The following is a 19,029-nucleotide window of genomic DNA, read 5'->3' as shown; positions in this document are numbered from 1 at the left end:
TTAATAATAATATGAAGAGTAACATAACAGAAACAAAAATAAAGATTAGCTTTCAAAACGGCCCCCCAGTAGAAATAATATATAATCAACATGGAAGTCTTTCCGTTATGGTAACGATAAGTATCAGTTAGTTGTGTTGTAATTTTAAGATAGCAACTATTAGATCTATATTTATATTTTAGTTCCTATGCTATGTATATTTTGTTTATTCACAATCTGTGAATTATGGACCAATTGTAGCAGCTTTACAACATTAATTGTATCTGTTAAAAAAATATTGACATGGAATGGATACTTAACCTGTTCCCTTCCAATTCAGTAACGATCTTTGATGCGTGTGACCAGTCGTAGGCATCTTTCTCCTTCTTGATCCATTTCTGTAAATCCTGTATGCATTTATCGTTAAGTTCTAGAACAGTGATTTCTTTGAAATATTCACAGACAGATAAAAGTTGGAAAATGACAGGACCGGCAGAAAAGTCAATCAAAGCGTCTCCTTTAATCTCCCCTGGAGAAAAAAAAAGTAATACGTAAATATCCAGATATGGAAAATATCGATTATTGGTCAAGAACATTTGGAGAAGAGAGGATTCTACGAAACTTTTTACACGGAAAAAAAGATATATGGACTGAAACTTTTTTGACAACTTTCTCGTCACCAAATTCATGCATGCAAAATAACAACAATAACAATAAGTAAGGTTATCTATGGCAATAAAAAATTATTTCTTTTGGAGAACAATTTGAGACTCTACCTAAAGAAAAAGCAACTTTTAATACACAGAAAAGAATTCTTAAAATATAAACACATGCAGTGCTAAATCATTGACAGACCTACCGGATTTCAATATCTGATGAAGTTTTTTTATAGGGAATCGAAAAAGTTCTTCAAAAATTGTTTCATCGGTTGAAGGAGAAAAAAATGAGCCATGAAATAGTTTGGGGTCAAACTCTTCCATATGGTAGTGCTTTAAAGCGGAGGGCTCCATCCCTACTGCTTGCTCTGATAGCATGTCGGGTACCCAGGGAAGGGGCTTTATAAAGGAGCTTGAAAGGCAGTGAGAATCACATTGCTACATTGCGAGTGACTGAATGCCTCTGGCACAGATATTAGCATTGTTTTCTTTTTACCATTGTGACATGAAAATATAAAAAATATTAAAATGAAGAAATAAGACAATATATTGTTACCTGTTACCGTACCCCTCATCGCACCATTATGAAAGCAGTGGGGTGAGTACAGAAGATAAATGGGAAGCCCCCAGGGGTATATAGTGCAGCCCGTGCCTATACAATGAAGGTGCTCAAAGACCCCTGGGTGGGAGATCAGGGATCTTAAACCTGCATGGGACAGGCATTTGGCTCCTGAATCTACGACGAGACCGACTGATGAAGATCTTAGACCTTACAGAAGGAAAAACAGGCAGGCTAAACGGGTCGAATGCTCCTGCCTTCAAAGAGGTCCTTTTCCCATCGGTTCTCGGTGGGCTCTCTGTCGGTAACCTAGACTTAATCGGACTCTGCCTGGGTCCTTTCCGTTCATTTCATTTTTGCACCCAACTAAAAAAATGCAATCCAACGTATACCAGAAAAAAATGGAAAACTATTTTGTGTTATGGTTCCTTTAGGCGATATTAAAATTTCAGAGCAAAGAAAAATAGCAATAAATCATGATGAGCATAATCCGCTATCACATGGTAAGGTAACATGCTCCTGTTAATATTGACATGGCTTCAGGAAAACTCATCCACAATGCATACTTATAACGAATTTAAACAAAAAATGTTTCAGACCTGTACAATTTGATGATCTGCTCTTACAAAATATGTATTTATTACTCACCCATATTGATCATTATTGATAATTTTTCCAGTATGTTATGGCTTGCCATGAGGACGGGTATTAGAGCCATTTGGGTGACACACTTGGCGAGTCGCTTTCTACAATCTTCACGCTCGACTATGAAAGGGTTATTATTTCAAGAATCTCAGGGTCTGCTCATTAGGAAGGTTCCCAGGTTTGCTGATCTGTCGCCTTCTCTCGTACTCATAACGCAGTTGCTTGTTAGCGTTCTTAGATGCCTCACTATTACCTTAATACTAGGATCCTGTAAACAAGGCAGAACTGGAAGGTTACTCCAGTGACTTAATACCAATGCATGTATTAAAGGCCTCTTTAATTACATTTTTTATTATTATTATTATTATTATTATTATTATTATTTATTTTTTTTTATGTCGATTTAAAATTTATTTTTTATAAAATGTTATCAAATAAAAATTTTTTTGCAATTAAATCACTTCCAAACAGAAGATAATGCAGCAAGACCATTTCATAGGTAAATAACAACACCACCTATAGCCGTGAGCATCAAGGTCGATATATATATCGTGCCAACAGCAAGCAAATGTACAGATCAAGATACTTTAATAAAATTTTAATTAAAAATGAATTAGAAACATTACATGATATACGTGCTCTCGGGCAGGAAAAAAACCTCAAATATAAAATCTGTATAATGGTGGAGTTATGTTAAAAGGAGTAAGTGGTAAGAACCATTGTCTTCTATGTGATTGCACCAACATTGTTCATTTGTATTTGTTCATTTTTGCACACATTGTCAGAATTCCACCTTTACGTTCAATTATCCTAAAATCCACAAAGTTCACATTTCTTTTTAAACAACCGCTGAACAAAACATCTTTGGGTTGTAATCCAAGTAATAGACTAACAGGTAATTATCCAGGGATCGGTTTTGATGATAAGAACCATTGTTAGTGAACCAAGTGAACATACCTGTGATTATGGAGAGCAGAGTGGATGATTAGTAGTTGGGAAACATAATATTGTACATCAAAGCAATGGGAAATATACACACCTATCCTATAATTTTGCAGATATTAAACTTTTTTACACAACTTTTATACTAAATAGATGAATACAACAAATTAACAATTTCGGGTCTATTAAGTTGAGAGGGTTAGCGTGACTGACTACCTTTGACTGAAGGTACATACCTCAACAGATGATGACCCCCATCTTGTGTGGTGGGGTACTAAAAGAATGCCCTATCGGCCCACCAGCATCTCCTGGGTGTGCCAGGCGGCTAATTCACAGCCTGACAGATGGTGCCAAGGTTCAATCCTCAACTCAGCTACTATGTATTTTCCCAAAGAGAATGTATTGAGAGCATTTCTATGCGTTAAAGTCATACAGCTAATAATAAAGGGCAGACTAAATAATTCAAGATGGCTCCTGTCCTCTATGGAATCTTATATTTCAGTTAAACTATTATATTCTATGTATCTATATAATTTTTCATACTTCGTGTCTTCTATCCGTTGTATGTCTTTTTGAAATTCTCATTTCTGTTTTTCGGTATTCTCCTTAATAAAAAAAACCTCTATCCACAAAATACTGTTGGTATGAGATTGGAAGTCCTTCGATAAATGCTTTTGTTCCGCCCACAGACTTTATTAAAGTCCAGCTAATGACGTCCTGGACAGATCGTATTATATTACTTTTACTTACGCTGCTGGATTCTAGTCTATCATTAAACCAGAGCTACGCATTACCAGTGCTGGCGCCAACATATAATAACTAATATTATATCTTTCCCTTTCAAATCTAACTTCTGTTGCAGCCAACATATCTAATAACAAGAATTAATAAAGAGGAGGGCCTGGCATAAGATATATAATGGATGGAGAGGTCAGAATAGAAACAGTCTCAGCTCACATTGAAACATCAAAATGGGAAGCTTTCTCCTGTTAGGACTGACTCTGACATGCAGTAAGTATTTTATACAAAAATCTTATTTTGTATCTTATTATTGATAATTTTCCCCCATTATGCTCAAGCGACGCGTTTGGACAACTCATCATAGAAACCATTTTATATTGGTTCCAATTTGGTGCATTGTTCTAGGATTTTGTAGATTAATTTTGTTTTGGTCTAATTTAAAAAAAAATGTGTAATAATTTGTTATATCCCCCAAAACAATTGAATGCCAGATCACCAAACCTAAGACACTAGAGGGAATCATTATAATTATCCTTAATTAAGTGGAGATGTTTTATTTAAGGAGGAACTGAAACATTTATGTCCGAGTCAGCACTTATCGCTTAGGTTTTTATGTTTGTTTTATTGATTTGACTTTATTGGGAATAGGTTTCCATCTCCGATATCACTTCTGCCGCTACTAAAGGCATAATCAGGGTAAATCATCTATTTGTTCTTTTCCCATGATGCCTCAATGCTTTGGAATCCAACTACCAGCGCTAACAGGAAGTTGTACACAGGAAGTTGTGGTGCACTTCCTGTGTTCTGTGTGGGTTTTTTTTTTTGCAGAAAGCTATTATTGCGCATATACTATTAGTGTAGCAACCATTTAAAGCATATGGTAGCAAGATGGCAGCTTCCATACACAGCACAACAGCAAATAATAAAATGTAAAAAAAAGCATGAAAGATATGATTATATATATAGCTGGGAAAATATAGAATATGTCAGATCTTTAGTGGAACCCATTAATTTTTTTCCATTGTATTGGCCGATAGCTTTGCAATGTAAAACATTTACGTGAAATGTTACCAGCATGACCAGTAGCATCTTTCTCTATGTAGTCATAGCTGTTGTCATCAGCACACCCACCCAGTTTGATGACATGATTAAGGTGACCACCACCATTTATGGCCTGGCTAACTTCTCTGATTACGGCTGTCACTGCGGTGCCAACAACCAAGGAATGCCTGTGGATGCCATCGACTGGTAATTTTTATATATATATATCTTTGATATTACAGAAGCATTCATTTTCTTCTTTAGGGAAGCAATCAAAAATCAGATCTATCTTGCTATGTACCACCATGCAAGAGCACTCAAATAATACTTTGTCTTTGTGGAGGCACCTTTAATTGACAGAGGTCTAACCCAGATCCCAAGAAGCACCAAAACTCCAAGGCTTATTGCTTTCATGAAAATTTCTTAAGAAACTATGTTTGTTATTTTGATTGAATCACCTGTGTCGAAAGTTGCTGTGCATTGGGATTTGATAAGAGACCATTCGGCCAATCTAATCGTCCCATGGTCACCCCTTATTATGTTGATTCTAAGTATCTTATCAGATTACTGAATGACACAACTTGAATTGCTTTGTGTATACTGCGCATGGTCCATTATATCTGTTTGCTTGGAATGTATCAGACATTGTCATGGTAACTGTACTGTCCCAAAAGCTAACGATGATATTCTTCTGCATTATGAAGGTGCTGCCATAGCCAGGACTGCTGTTACAATAAGGCTGAGATTAGTGGGTGCAATCCAGTAACACAGACATACCGTTTCTATGTGGAGGAGGAAAGGAAGGTGAAATGCAGTAAGTATCTGAATTGAAAGCGTTAGGGCAGATCTGCCCCCAGGGCAGGTGTGGAGGGAAGAAATGATGATAGGGTTTATGCCTCTTCAAAGGGTATTTCTTAGCATTTGACCTCCCTCACCACATTGGGCAGGAGTGGGTACATAGATGCCCTCATGGGTTTTCACTTTACTTTTAACATCCCCATATCACTAGAAAAAGGATACATGGAAAGGGGAGGCACGAGATGGGATCCATGCCTCCCAATATTGATATATTTTTATACATTAAACCTCTCATTGTCCTAAACAGGGGATGGGGTGAGGTTGTGGTGTAGACGACGACCATAACCCAAGGCTTATTTTATTACTTGGTGCAGCAAGAGTGGGGCAATCATCACTGCCCTAGCTTAATAGTGTGACTGACTTTCTAACCCAGTATGAGTTGGTATTCCATTCCAGTCTAAGCTGCTGGAGCGTGAGATACTCACTCTTAGATTTCTCCTGCAACAACAATGCTCATTTCTCTCCCCAGTGAAAGCCCATAATCGATGTGAGAAGATGATTTGTGAATGCGACGAAAAAGCTGCAAACTGTTTCCGTAAAGAGCTGGACGATTACAATATCTACTTCCGGAATTTCTCTTCACTTGGTGCTTGCAGGGGCCCCAGACCATTCTGTTAGTCAAATGTTTCCTCCATAATTCACACATATCTGGGTAGATGCATTTCTTAGACATTATACTAGCATTACTATGGAGCAGATAAAGCTTAACATAATTTACCTCCTGACTGATATGTGCAAAATAAATTTGTCATGCCTTCTTACTGTATTTTAACCCCTTTACCCCAAAAACTTAATGGCTGCATTGTCAACCTTCTTTATACTCCCAGTGAAATGAACATCGATGTATGGTTACAAAATATTAGTGATGGTCAAGTCCACCCTTGGTCCTCATCTTTCAACCATTACATCCATCTAATGTTTTCCCTCAACTACCTCTCCATTTCGTTTCCCTGTATACAGTGTTGCACATATTGCACAGGACCATGGTGTACAGACCTGCACTGCTTCTTGAGTAAGAACGTTTGGACAAGTAACAAATGGAAAGTGTATTATATGTATTCAATGCCGGTAGGAATATGAGCTAAAGGCCATGGTTAACCATCCTTAGAGCTATGGGTTGCAGTATTACTTTTATTTAGAGTGAATTCAGGGATTTCAACTTTTAGATATGGTCCATCATTCTTTAGCCTTCCTAGTTCTTGGCCTTTCAGATGTAACACTTGCATCTCTGTTTAGAGCTCAATGATTCCATTTTATCCAGGATCTGCCATGTTTTCTGTTTATTGCCAGCATGAACCACCATACGTGCTGAAAAAAAATGTCATCTTGTAATTCTGTTTATAGCTGGGATCAGCGATCCTTATTAGATGTAGCGCTCCTGTCTCAGATTTGGTTCTGTACAATGTGTGACCCTAAACTAAAACAATACAAAGGGACAATATTTTATAAAGTGAAGCCATTTTGTAATTTGGTTGTTGTTTTTGTGTGATCTTCTATGCAATAAAAAATAATCTGCTCCATAATTGCGTCTTTTGTCTGTGCCTATTATTTACCATTGCTCAAACCTCCTAGAAAATATAGACTATTTAGCTACCTCATTAGAGGGTTAAACTGCCATTTTTTATAACAATTCCAAGAACTGTTACTTTAACAGGGTGTTACTTTTACACAGACTACAGTTTGTGATTTGAACATCCAACCAGTCGCACTCCCATTGCACCACAAGGTCACGTCTGTGCAATGAGTTCACGTCTCAGATGATAAGGTTTTGTTGTGTACAGTGTGTATAGAATATTCTGATATTAGTAAAACAACAGCAATGGCCAAGTTGGCGTAAGCCAATCTAGTCTAGAGAGTAGTGTAATGATAGCAGTGTTTTGCACGTGCTCCATGTTTTCCTATCCTCTCCTGCCTGCTCCTGGCCTCTAAGTCTGGCAGTCTACATTGCGGTCTCGTTTTGAATGTCCATCTGTCAGTGCCACACCAGATATGACATCATATCCGATGTGGCGCTGACCGGCTGACGCACCAGATATGACATCATATCCGATGTGGCGCTGACCGGCTGACGCACCAGATAGGACATCATATCCGATGCGGTGCTGACCGGCAGACGCACAGTTGAAGTTTCGTCTGGTGACGAGACCAGTAGAGTTTACAGGGCTTAATACAATATGTCTGCTGCCTATTAAACTTCATGGACATAAGTTTAGTTTAAACCCAAGGAAAAAAAATAAGTATTTAAGAAAGCCAGGCAAAAACAGCAAAGTAAATATAAATGCGTATGGACTCAAATCTTTTGTTTCAAACTTTTCTTATTGTTCTCAGCTTTATTAAATAACACATCCTTTGCCATATGATATATTATTTAGCATATAAAGAGTTTCTGTACATAATATCCAACAGCTGATAATGACACGTTTGAGGTCATAGGACCTTAACAAAAACATGTGGAGTGTGTAGGGAATATACCTGTATATCCTCACACCTTTCCTTTTCACAATTTAACACTCTGAATGCTGACAGCTGTGTAATTTTACTTCCAGCTTTGGCACCCAAGAGGTTAATGAACGTAAACAAGATTATGGGAATAATATGGAGCAAGCCATGCTAAACAGAAAATGCAGCATTGAGTACATATGGAGAGGAACTTCTTAATACGGAGGTAGATGTATGGAGATCTCCACCCAACAAAGTAAGTGAATATTTTAGGGTCAACTTGTAGCATAAGCATATTCTGCGTATGCATAACAATGGCTACCATCTTATTTGTAGGGAAAATATTGGCTAGAATGTCACTTCAATAGGGCAGTTATTAGATATTATGACTGTTACCAGGATAGGGCTGACAACCTTCCACCTCGGTACGACAATCCTAGACAGATGAACGGGTACTATAGCTACACTTCACTCACTACTCACAACTCAGTTCTAACTCATTTTACTATAAAAGCCTGCATATGAAATCAACAAAAGGATCACAGAAAGGACCCAATTAGGGATAAAATGCTGCCTTGCATAATAGATACCCTAGTGGCCATATGTGTAACTGCAAGCAAAATACAACCCCAAAAAAACATGTTGCATTGGATCAAAACCTTAAAATTAGAGCAGTCAGTGGGACAGTTGTCCTCCTTGTCAGTCCTCCCCTGTTTTTACTGAAGTTAAGAGTGCCAAGGAAAACTGCTCAATGGAGGCTCCTACCCCCGGCACTGGCGTTTTTCAAGCAATGACATCACAATATTCTGTGGGCTCAAAAAAAGATCAAGATTGCTGCAGCATTATTTTGGTAAAATTCCCAATATTCAGATCATCAATCAAAAGTGGCCAGTTCAAAGTTTTCTAGGATGGACAACTAGTTTTTCAGTCTCTGGACCATTGTTTAGTCCTCTTATTTTATGAGGATCCCATCCTTCCATATCCTGTAATCATACTAATTTATATTTATCTTATGGTATTCATTGTTGTGTTTTTTAAAATATATTTTTTTATTTTGTTTTTTTTTTAGTTTTTCTTCTCTGGACCAGCCAGAAAAAAAAAATGCAAGTGCAGTAATAAACTGAATAAAATAAATTTTATATTTTATATTTATTTCATACTAAACTTTATGTAATATTATATAGGCGTATGTATCAAAATTGCTGTGAAATATGAAAATAAGAACATAAAATGAAGAGAGGAGATTCTGAAGCTGTTGTGGTAGGAAATGGTGATCACATAATAGCTCTTTCACTTATTGTACCGCTATTAATAGATTCGTAGCTTCTAGACGTATCCTCCAACGATATCAGAACAGTCAATACTACAAGAAGTTTTGCATATTTTTGGAGGCGGCTGTGTATAATGTAGATTTCTAAGAAAATTTCCTATCGAAACCCATGGTCAGTTGGTAAAAGACTTGAGGGGAGAAAATCAGTGGCGCGGGCATAAAAAATGCCATGTCTTGTTGCTCCATTAGAACATGGAGGTCAAAATTTGACTTTCTCTTGGACTATGCAGTGGTTTATGTTCGTTTCTCCAAAAATACTGAGACAAGAAAGTGGTCATAGGTATTAGGCTCCAGCCACAATTTTGTTTCTTCAACAGAAAGGCTTATTCTTCCACGGCTGCCCTCCAGTTGGAGGCTAGATAGTGCAACTTTCATTTGGAGGCCAAAACACGTACATACAGTGTGTTCATAAATATAGTACATATATATATACGTACATTATCGTATGTATATAATTAGGCCCAGTGGTTTGATTATAAAGACAAGCCTTCTGTACACAAATCATACACAGCATCTGCAGTTCTAAGCAACTGGGTTATTTCAACTGCAGCAGATCAAGCTTTCCTATTTTATTGGCCCAAAGCAGAGGGAAATCCAAGGTAGGTCATCCATGCTAAGATTTAGGAGTGTTGTCTGTTTTTTGGGTGGGTGTCCAAAATGAACCACTCTGCACTTTTGTGATCCATGGACCATATGTGGTTTCTTGGATCTACTTTATACATCATGATGGGCAACCTTCTAGGGACGGCAGAACCGTGTTGCTCAAAGCAATAATGTTCCTGTGGGTTTAGACAAAGTTCTCGGTCTTCACTATCTGCAAGAATGACTGAAGTGGACACTCCTCCGGCTTAGCTTCTCGGGGTTGTTGGATGCCATGTGGGAGAATTCACGGAAAATGTCCAAGTATGTGGTGTCACCTGCAATGCAATGGAGCAAAAATAAAAAACAACGACCAAAAGGAAAGAGGACTGAGACAGCCCTATTAACACCAAGAGAAACTCTTTAGATTAAGAGGTCTGAGCAGTACATGTCCCTCCCTTATCACCCAAAAGGCTAAACAACATTTGAACCAAAAAAACAAAAAAAAATAGGTAAAGTACTCTAATATTCCTTATGAAAGCTGCATCTCACACTGAGAAGTCAACAACCATTTTCTTTTTAATTCTGGTGTTAGCTTCTTTTAAATATTAAGTATTAAGATACAAAAATACACAATTTGTATAACCCCCCCCCCCGAAAAGATCCATTCATGCTAAATAAATCCTGTTCTACTGCACTGTAGAGGAATGGATTTGCATATGGTGCCAGATGGTGAGATCAATACATTTTTCTCTGAATTTATGAGATGTTACACATTTAGTCCCTTTAAATCAGATGAAGTAGTGTCAATACGAATATAAGTGGCAAATCTACTCAAAACAACAAAAATGTATTGGTACAGGGGGGGGTTATTAGTTAGGGCCTGTTCTAGTTCCTCCTGATTAGACCATTCCAATGGTTTAGGAACAAAGATTATCCATTTGCCTTTAAATAAAGCCTCCTACGTAGAATAATTCACCTTTAGTATACATTAGACAAGGGGTTATTGATAAATCTTTAAAAAATGGTGCAAAGTTTTAAAAGAGGACTTAACACCATAGCAACCAACAGAATAGCCCAATCAAGTACATTTCATTGGGCGGTGTGGTGATAGGGTCATAGGACTCCCAACTTGTGTTTTTTAGATAAAACAGGTTTAAAAAAATAATAAAAAATAATAATAATAATAGTAAGACTTGTGTTTTTTCTCTATAAGTGATGGGACCCCTAGTTAGGTTAAGACTTGGCATTAAACTGAATGAATATCATATCTGACGAGTGAATCGCTCCATATCAAGTAGTAGTTTGTTGTCACATGCGCAAACTAGGGCACAAGTAAAGCCAGACAAAGAAATGTTTAGTATCAGATGGCAAGGGTTAATATAAATATATTAAGAAGCCAGACAAGACGACAATAATAAACCAAGCAGATCAGGCTAAGAGTTGGAGTATATTTTTATTAACAGTGCTTAAAAAGACAGATTGAGGAAGAAGTAAAAACATTGTGATTTTTGTGAATGTGTGTGATCCGTTGTGTTTATGAACACACACACCAACGTCGTTGCGTTAAATGAAAGCCTATTGTTGCTAGATGCCCTATGACGAGCCATAAGGACCCCCATCGAGAAACAAGAGGCTTCAAAAATACATTAATTATGACATACAATATTCACAAGTAACATCTAGAGGTTGAACAAGCAAGAAAAGAAAAGTACAATGGAGGTGTAAGAAAAGTGTACAGTATGCATTAGCCTATATATACAGCAAGCAGGATGTGTCGTAATTGTGCAGTTTTCAAATTCATCATGCGCCTGCCATTCCTTTAACCAATTTCTCCCACATAAGACTGCCATTAGCCTGTACTGCTAACGTTTCAATTTATCCGGTTGAATAGGTTATGTGACCTCAGATAATAACTTATATCCCTAAGCTAAGCCTTTGCAGAACCAGCCACAGTTTGAACCAAGAACTCACACAAAAGAGGAGTCCCAAAAAGGAGCCTTTACAACTTTGGACCAGATGAGAAGTTTCCAACAACAACAAAAACAAAAACCAGTTGGGTGATCTTGTACAGTTCCAGATAAGCTGCATGCTTGTTAGGAGATCATGCAACCAGATTTACAAGATGCGGTTAGTAATTATTTATCCAGTCCCCAAGAGCGGAGCCAATGCGATCGGAGAATAGCATTTAGGAACAGAGATAAGCAACCCCTGTTGAGTCCAGAAAGCACATCCTCATTAGGCTTACATGGGAAAAAAAGGAACAACAACATTTCTCATCTGTTTCTAGCATTTTTAACCCAAAGAAGGAAAACTTCACAATGCACGTATCTTACATAAAACTCAATTTGGAGCTAATGTTTTCAGTGTTCTATGTTTGTAATAAGAATTAGAATGACATTAATTGGAATGTGGAATTAACCAATGAGTAACAATCAATTATAATGACTTCCATCTTTATCTGCTTTCTCTGGTCCCATTACCTATCTATTCCATGCGATTGTTTTTCCCTCAATGCATTAACTATTCTTTAAATAGCCAAATTTGAAAACAAAAAATAAACAAAAAGTTCAAATCAGGTCAATGAGAGCGATCCTTCTCCAGCAACAAAGCAATCAACCACAATGCAGCCACTTCACGCCATTGCTTATGTTGTTTGTCCATGGCACAAACGATAAAAGAAAACACATGCCCTCGTGCAGAACACAAACCAGTGAGCGTCAAATTGGGTAACAATGGGATTTAAATGGATGTACAGTGTGCGATTATTTTTGGAGATAGTTTGTAAATCTGTTAGGAGCTTTGTACTATAATAGGTGGGTAAAATAAAATGGGGTTGTATCTATAAGTGCTCTAGCAGTAAATGTTTTAATATTTTAAAGAGATTGTTTCATATAAAAGTGGTAATGGGATATCTTTTCCATGTCTAAATATACAGTTTTTGGGTATGCTTACTTCATCTGATTGTTCTTGCTGCTGTAGATTAGCTGTTATACAATCTTTGTTGCTTCTACTGTATATCCAACCATTAATGATTTCTGCGTCAGGAAATGTCATATAAATGCCCCATACAGATGACATTATTGATCATAGTTTAAATTTATTTATTTTTTAAGGTAAGTCCATCACGGGCATTTAGGTCTCCACAGTTCCAGAATTCAGGGAGCGGAAGCACTTATGTGGATGTAGATGTTAAACTTTAACAGCAAGAACTTGTCAAAAAAAGCTAACTAAACAAAATATCATGCCAATATATATATAAGAAAGATACAAAATACATCCCATTTAACTATCAAAGGCTTGGTTTTCTTTACATTTCTTGTAAACATTCACAAGTTTTATAATATGGCTAAAACATCAGAAATAATTAAATCAAACTTATAACCAGATCACAATGGATGGGGATTTGGCAGGCATGAAAATAGTAATATATATATATATTTAGAGCAGATACAGAAAATATCAGAAAACAACTAGAAGTCAAAGATTTATGTATAAATAGGTATGAACACCCATCTCTATAAAGTAAGTAGAAATTAAGAAAGACAGTCGCATAAGAACTTCTAAGTATTCACTTAAAGAATAAAATCCTTTTTTTAAAATAATAATAATCTGTATCAAAAGGAAACATCACATTTCCTAAACAATAATACATTTATATGTGTATGCAGAATTCTGCCGATCGTGAATGAAATTTAAAAAATCCTTTAGCTAATGTATAGCATTTCCCGTATAGACATAAAGGGCCGAGAAAAACCTTTAGGCTAGCATTTCTAGAAAGGAAAGTACGGCTCCAAACTGAAGTTTCTTGTGTACGACTCCTCAGAGGTTAAACCAGCTTTTAAAACTATTATATCAGCCTGCATCGTACTGCTCTGATTGGCATTAACCTTAATAAATTAACTATCAAAATAAAAAAAATATATATCACATAACACCATCACTGCTCAAGAAAAAAAAAAAAAAAGAAAAAAAGCCTGTAAAAAATAAATTCACTTATAAAATTACATATACACAACAAAACAATATACATATATGTGTGTATCTCCAATACTGGAAGGAGGAAAGTGCACAAGTATTTTTTTTCTTTACATAAAATGTACAGCCTTGACCAGAAAAAAAAAAAAAAAAAAACTTAACCCCTTCCGCAGTTCTAATTCCATTTTGGCACGGAAGGGGCATAATCTGGCATTGAGTATTGATGTTTGATTGAGTTTTACCGAATACTTCTGACCTACAACCAAGACATTCATCTGAGGACTGAGATCACCCGGTGGTCTTATGGACCTCCTATCAAGTTAGCACCTTATTTTTCCTCCCGTTCTGCGGGAGTCCTGCTGGTCTGAAGTTAGCATGCTTCGGTCTGGCAGTGCATCTAGTTTTAGCATCCTGATTTTCCTGCCATGAATAAGGAGCACGAATGGTCATCGATGGTTCCCAAGTAGTGAATTATTCATTATATAAAGTAATTGTCCATCTCACTGATCAACTTATATTTTAATGCTTTTTACAATGTTGGTGGTTGTTATATTTTTATTCTAGTGATAATGGAAATCCATAGTATGCATTTTATAGGCTTTTGGAGATTAATACAAATATGGCTGCCATTCCCACGTGCTTAATTATTTGGTGATTATATGATTAGGCTTTTATTGCATGTTCTATAGTGTAGCAATAAAGTGTGTAGAGCAATTGTGGTTTTTTATTTTAAAGAATGGATTTCCTTTACTGTGCTTTTTTTTTTCTTGAGAAGATGTTTCAATGCCCGTCCCACCAAAGCCGTCAGTGTGAAGGTATGGAGGACTTAAGGTGCATATTATTCTCCAAGTCATATGCCCTGGAGAGGTTATGAGGCTAGAAAATTGGTACAGTTTTTTTTCCCTAGTTTATACAACACTTATTTTCTTACTTCGGTGGATGGGTGGAATAAAGCAGAACAGAGATCTGATGGACAAAAACACCATGGAAAAGTAAACATCATTTTTAGTCCAAACATACGAAAGTGGGGAAAAATGGCGACAAGATCAGGTCTCTGTGAAGAAAAAAACCCAAATAACATAACAGTCCTCTCTGTGTCCCTGACCTTCCTGACCTCTTAGTACAATGGAATTGCATAGCACTGGAGGTGATAGATACGATGGGGAAGCCTCTAGTTTTAAACTCTTAAGCCGTTAAGTTGGATACATTTTATTTAGACTGGGTCTAGCCTATTTTGCCCGAGTAGGGTTATCTGTCATTGAGTCCAGGCAAGGGCAAAGACCTCCAACACTGCCTCTGTTCTGCCACAGATAAGAGTTTAGGGATAGTGGCGTTCCCCACATTTAAATAGTGCACTTTGTCCACTCTGCGCATACAGCACAGGGGATTTGATCTGGTCCTCTACTGAAGTACCACAGCTCGTACTGCCTGGGAAATACCCAGACCAAGGATAAATTAAGGATACAATAGAACAGAACATGAAGAGAAGCTGGAAAACATGGGTGAAGGTTGAACAAGGAGGTTCTAATGACCTTCTATTGTGATTTAAATAGGGGAAGGAGCTGGTACTCTGTGATCGTGTGTCAAGCTGCAGGTGACAAAGGTTATACGCTTTATCGGTCTTCTGTCATCTATTGGGCAGTGAAGAGGTTGATGCAAAACATATTTATAGCTGGAGTTGGGTTGGGGAAGCTATAGGATCTTGTTTGTGTATCACACGAAAAACCTAGCAGTAAAAGCACCAGGAAATAGACAACCTCAAGATAGAAAAGTGCTTTGAAATAGGGTATCTAGTGATACTGCGCAGCGTTCTAGAACCCTTCACTCCCCATTGCTCAGTTCTGCATTATCTACTGGTTCTTAAATTCCTGCTCTCGGGTGGACCTTAATGTATCAAGACACAACATTTTCCAATAAATTAAGCACCAGTTCCTTGAGGTTCTCAGACCTCCCTGAACATCTAAGTACCTTCCACGGGGTTCAGCTGGGAGGCATGTGAGCATTAAAGAGGCAGAACAGGCCTGGATAATCCACGTGCTTCCGTCACCTTAGTGCCCATTCTCATCTTGGTAACATAAACAGTATAACAAATCACAGTTCATAAAAGTGCTGAAAGGTACACAAAATATGTATCATCACATTTTTCACTCTCTTGGGGCAGTGATGAGGAGAAAAGAAAATGCAGGTCCAGACCCTTCCAAAGATTTGGTTTAGTTGTGCCCCTGGTCCACCTGTAATGATTCCCTCCCCTGGTGCCAGAAGACAAACCCCATGCAGGTTTCCAAAAGAAGAGCAGCTAGCACTGTAAACGTTCTAAGGAAAGACAAGCTGTGCTCCTTCAAGCACAAGCCAGAGGAGGGCGTCTGTCTGACTCTAACACTCATCTATATGTAAACAGATGAATTCCTGGATGCACTTTCTGTACTGCTGCTCAGTGGGACTGTTGCTTGGATATTGACCTGGTTGCCCGAAAGGACCTTCTGCTTCCCTCATCTCCTCGTTCATCCGAGCCAGTCGTAACCTGGGGGGGAAGCCAACATAGTGTTAATGTCTTACTCTCATGCCAAGGCAAGGTCAGATTTATGTCCCTAGGCAAAAATACAGAAGAAACACTGAAAAGGGACATAAAATAAACCTTAATCTATTTCTATTATTGTTGTTATACAAATAGGTATTGAGTGTGTTATTAGTTTGTGGCACATAATTAAGAGGGCGGATGTGCCCTAAAAATATATTGTTGACCTATAAAGTATTAATTATCCTGTTGTGTTGACAAAAGTAGAATGTTCTCGAAAAGCCTGGTCTTTATGAAAAACTATAAATGAAAGCCCATGGTATTTTGCTGAAAAGGGTATATATATATTAGTGATTTCCCATGGAAGATGTGACTACTGCAAAGGAAGAATTTGCAGAAAATGTGAAGGCAGTGAGGCAGGAAGAAAGGAAAAACTCACAAAGTAACAATGTCCGCATTAGCAGCCTGCACCGAGATACTGAGAGGGTCTTGTCCATCTTCATCCACAGCATGCTGATTTGCCCCTCGTTTCAGGAACAGACAGACCTGGCTGGAACAGGACAGCATTGTCATTAAGAGCAGACACATTCCCGTTTATAACCCAGGGTCAGTTATCATGCATGCTCCTGAGCATAGCTGATCAACAGCTTATAAGCAACATGCTCCAAAAAGATTACAGTTAACTTATAGGCATTGACTAGACCCTAATAGGATCATTAATGATTGGCTCACATATAGTGATGATGATTACATTCGCATTGTCAATTTTTTCCTTGCTTTAAAGAGACCCTCCAGTTACTAAGCGTTACTAAGTTACTGACCTACACTGCAGACGGATAACAAACATAGCCTCAAATTGGGAGGTCAGCATCCCCCCGGCATGCGCCCGCATCTTTCTACCCCACGCTGAATATATGTTGTGATCGACACTGGACTTACCCAGTGTGTCCCAGATATGTGGCGTGATGAATTGGCGCTCGCCCTCTCATGTCAATTTGGTTGACGTCTGCTCCGTTCTGCAGCAAGAACTCACAGGCTATAAGTGATCCCTAAAAGAAGAAAATAATATTTTATAAAAGTGCCTGTATTCCAAAAGTATTAAGTGTAATATTTATTATAATACATTTATTATTTAAGCTAGAATACTCCTGCATATGCCTAGAACAAGGGATTTGATATTTACCCCTATTACAGCCTGGATGAGCGGTGTTTTGCTTTCGTCCTCATCATTTACCCAGTTGACATTTGCGCCGTTAGCAAAGGCTTCTGCCATAATGGGCACGTTTCTTGCACGCGATGCTTTATACAACAACAAGCCCGGGTGCAGCTCTCGAAGATCTTCTGGATCAGAGGGTTCTTGTTCCGTCTCTGCCTCCCCGCTGGAATCTTCAGAAATCTCACATTCTGGATTAACAGGGGGGAAAAAGTTAGAGTGGGGCTTGAGTTACGAGTAAGTGATACATTGTTATCTTCTGTAGTCAATAATCCTTTGCATGGTGAACATCTCCAGTTGGGATATAAATCCTTGAACGTATTTTTCTCCTTACAGAAGAGTTACTTTCCAACCTGTTTGCTTTCAGTAAGCCTAACAGCTCTTGGATGGCCAATGTGTTTCAATGTGAGAGAACAATGTTGGACCCGAGTTGGAAACTTTTCCATGATCTACACTCCAGGGTTCAAGGTCAGGGAGACTAGTATTGAAGTGGATTAGGCGGACTCTTGCTAGACTATGTTCAGTTAACATCCCAAACTCAATTGTTTCTTACAAACACCTTAATTGTTCAATTTCGTGGGCAACCTAATCTAGGCCGAGAGGAAATCTAGAAACACAGGATTTTGCATTGGCTCCATCAAAAGATCATATTGATTAAGTGCTATATAGTCGGAAATCAGCAGGAACACCGGGAAAAGAGAAAGTGAAATGGAATTACAAAGAAAAACAAAAAGGGACTCACCTTCCTCCGTGACGCTGTCCACTACGGAGCCAAAGACTAGGATGTCACTGCTTCCGTCTGTGCTGCCCCCCAGTCCGCTGTCACTGCTCAGACCTGCCGGGCCAACAAGACACAAAGCACCGTCATGTTAATATGCGGGTAGCTAAAGGAAGACTAGCATTCACACATTTACAAGCGTAACATGGCCAATTACTTGTTTAAACTGGATATACACATTATATATAATGCCACATTTACAAAAACGTTAACAGATACTCACAAGCGCCACTTACATATGCATGGATTGCTTAAATGTTCGAGATCAGTGTGCAATACTAATAGACAATATATACCATGAAGTGTGAGAATGAAACATTGTTCAAACAATTTTGTACATTTAACTATAAATTAAATTGAAAGAGCAGTAAATCGCTACATTGCTAGGGATACTGGCCAAACATTGCTCCGTGTGTAGAATGCGCTACGATTTAGAACAAGCAGGTCCTCCTGATTATGGATGTCAGAAGAGGACGTGACAGAAGCAGGTGCCCGCTGCTGAGGATTATATCATGCACATCTATGACCCACCGTAAAAGTGCTCCTTGTCTTGGATTGAGTGGCAAAGTGGAGAAACATTCTAAACTGTTTACTTTTTTTACGGTTTATTCATGATTTAGTTATCCAGCAGTTTATTTTATTATTATGGTTTCATTGGCACAGGTGACAGTCAAACTGACCGATGTCACCGAATGGACTCCATGAGTCTAGGATACGGTCTAGCCAATTTGAGTTATAACAGCATGCAAAGTTTGGGGTTCATTAAGAATAATACT

At 38.0% G+C, this 19,029-nt stretch overlaps 2 protein-coding genes across 2 annotated transcripts in view; one reads left to right on the top strand and one right to left on the bottom strand.

Moving 5' to 3' along the window:
- Positions 1–4,597: 4,597 nt before the first annotated feature.
- On the top strand, positions 4,598–6,039 carry LOC149274137 (phospholipase A2 homolog otoconin-22). The gene is made up of 3 exons (XM_089505779.1): positions 4,598–4,770; positions 5,268–5,377; positions 5,891–6,039. The coding sequence occupies exons 1-3, from the start codon at positions 4,598–4,600 to the stop codon at positions 6,037–6,039; spliced, it is 432 nt and encodes a 143-aa protein (XP_089361905.1).
- A 3,961-nt stretch (positions 6,040–10,000) lies between these two features.
- Positions 10,001–19,029, bottom strand: part of LOC149274136 (arf-GAP with coiled-coil, ANK repeat and PH domain-containing protein 3-like) — a 74,490-nt gene continuing 65,461 nt past the window's right edge. Inside the window, exons 21-26 of the mRNA XM_089505778.1 lie at positions 18,218–18,310; positions 17,446–17,666; positions 17,202–17,311; positions 16,702–16,812; positions 16,207–16,268; positions 10,001–10,107 (exon numbers count right to left, since the gene is read on the bottom strand). Of these exons, the coding sequence (XP_089361904.1) occupies positions 10,001–10,107; positions 16,207–16,268; positions 16,702–16,812; positions 17,202–17,311; positions 17,446–17,666; positions 18,218–18,310 (704 nt within the window). The remainder of the gene's footprint in view (positions 10,108–16,206; positions 16,269–16,701; positions 16,813–17,201; positions 17,312–17,445; positions 17,667–18,217; positions 18,311–19,029) is intronic.

This window comes from Sceloporus occidentalis, unplaced genomic scaffold, assembly GCF_023333645.1.
Source record: "Sceloporus occidentalis isolate IW3139 unplaced genomic scaffold, rSceOcc1.0.p SCAF_346, whole genome shotgun sequence".
Classification (NCBI taxonomy): domain Eukaryota; kingdom Metazoa; phylum Chordata; class Lepidosauria; order Squamata; family Phrynosomatidae; genus Sceloporus; species Sceloporus occidentalis.
This window is presented reverse-complemented; position numbering and strand designations above follow the sequence as displayed.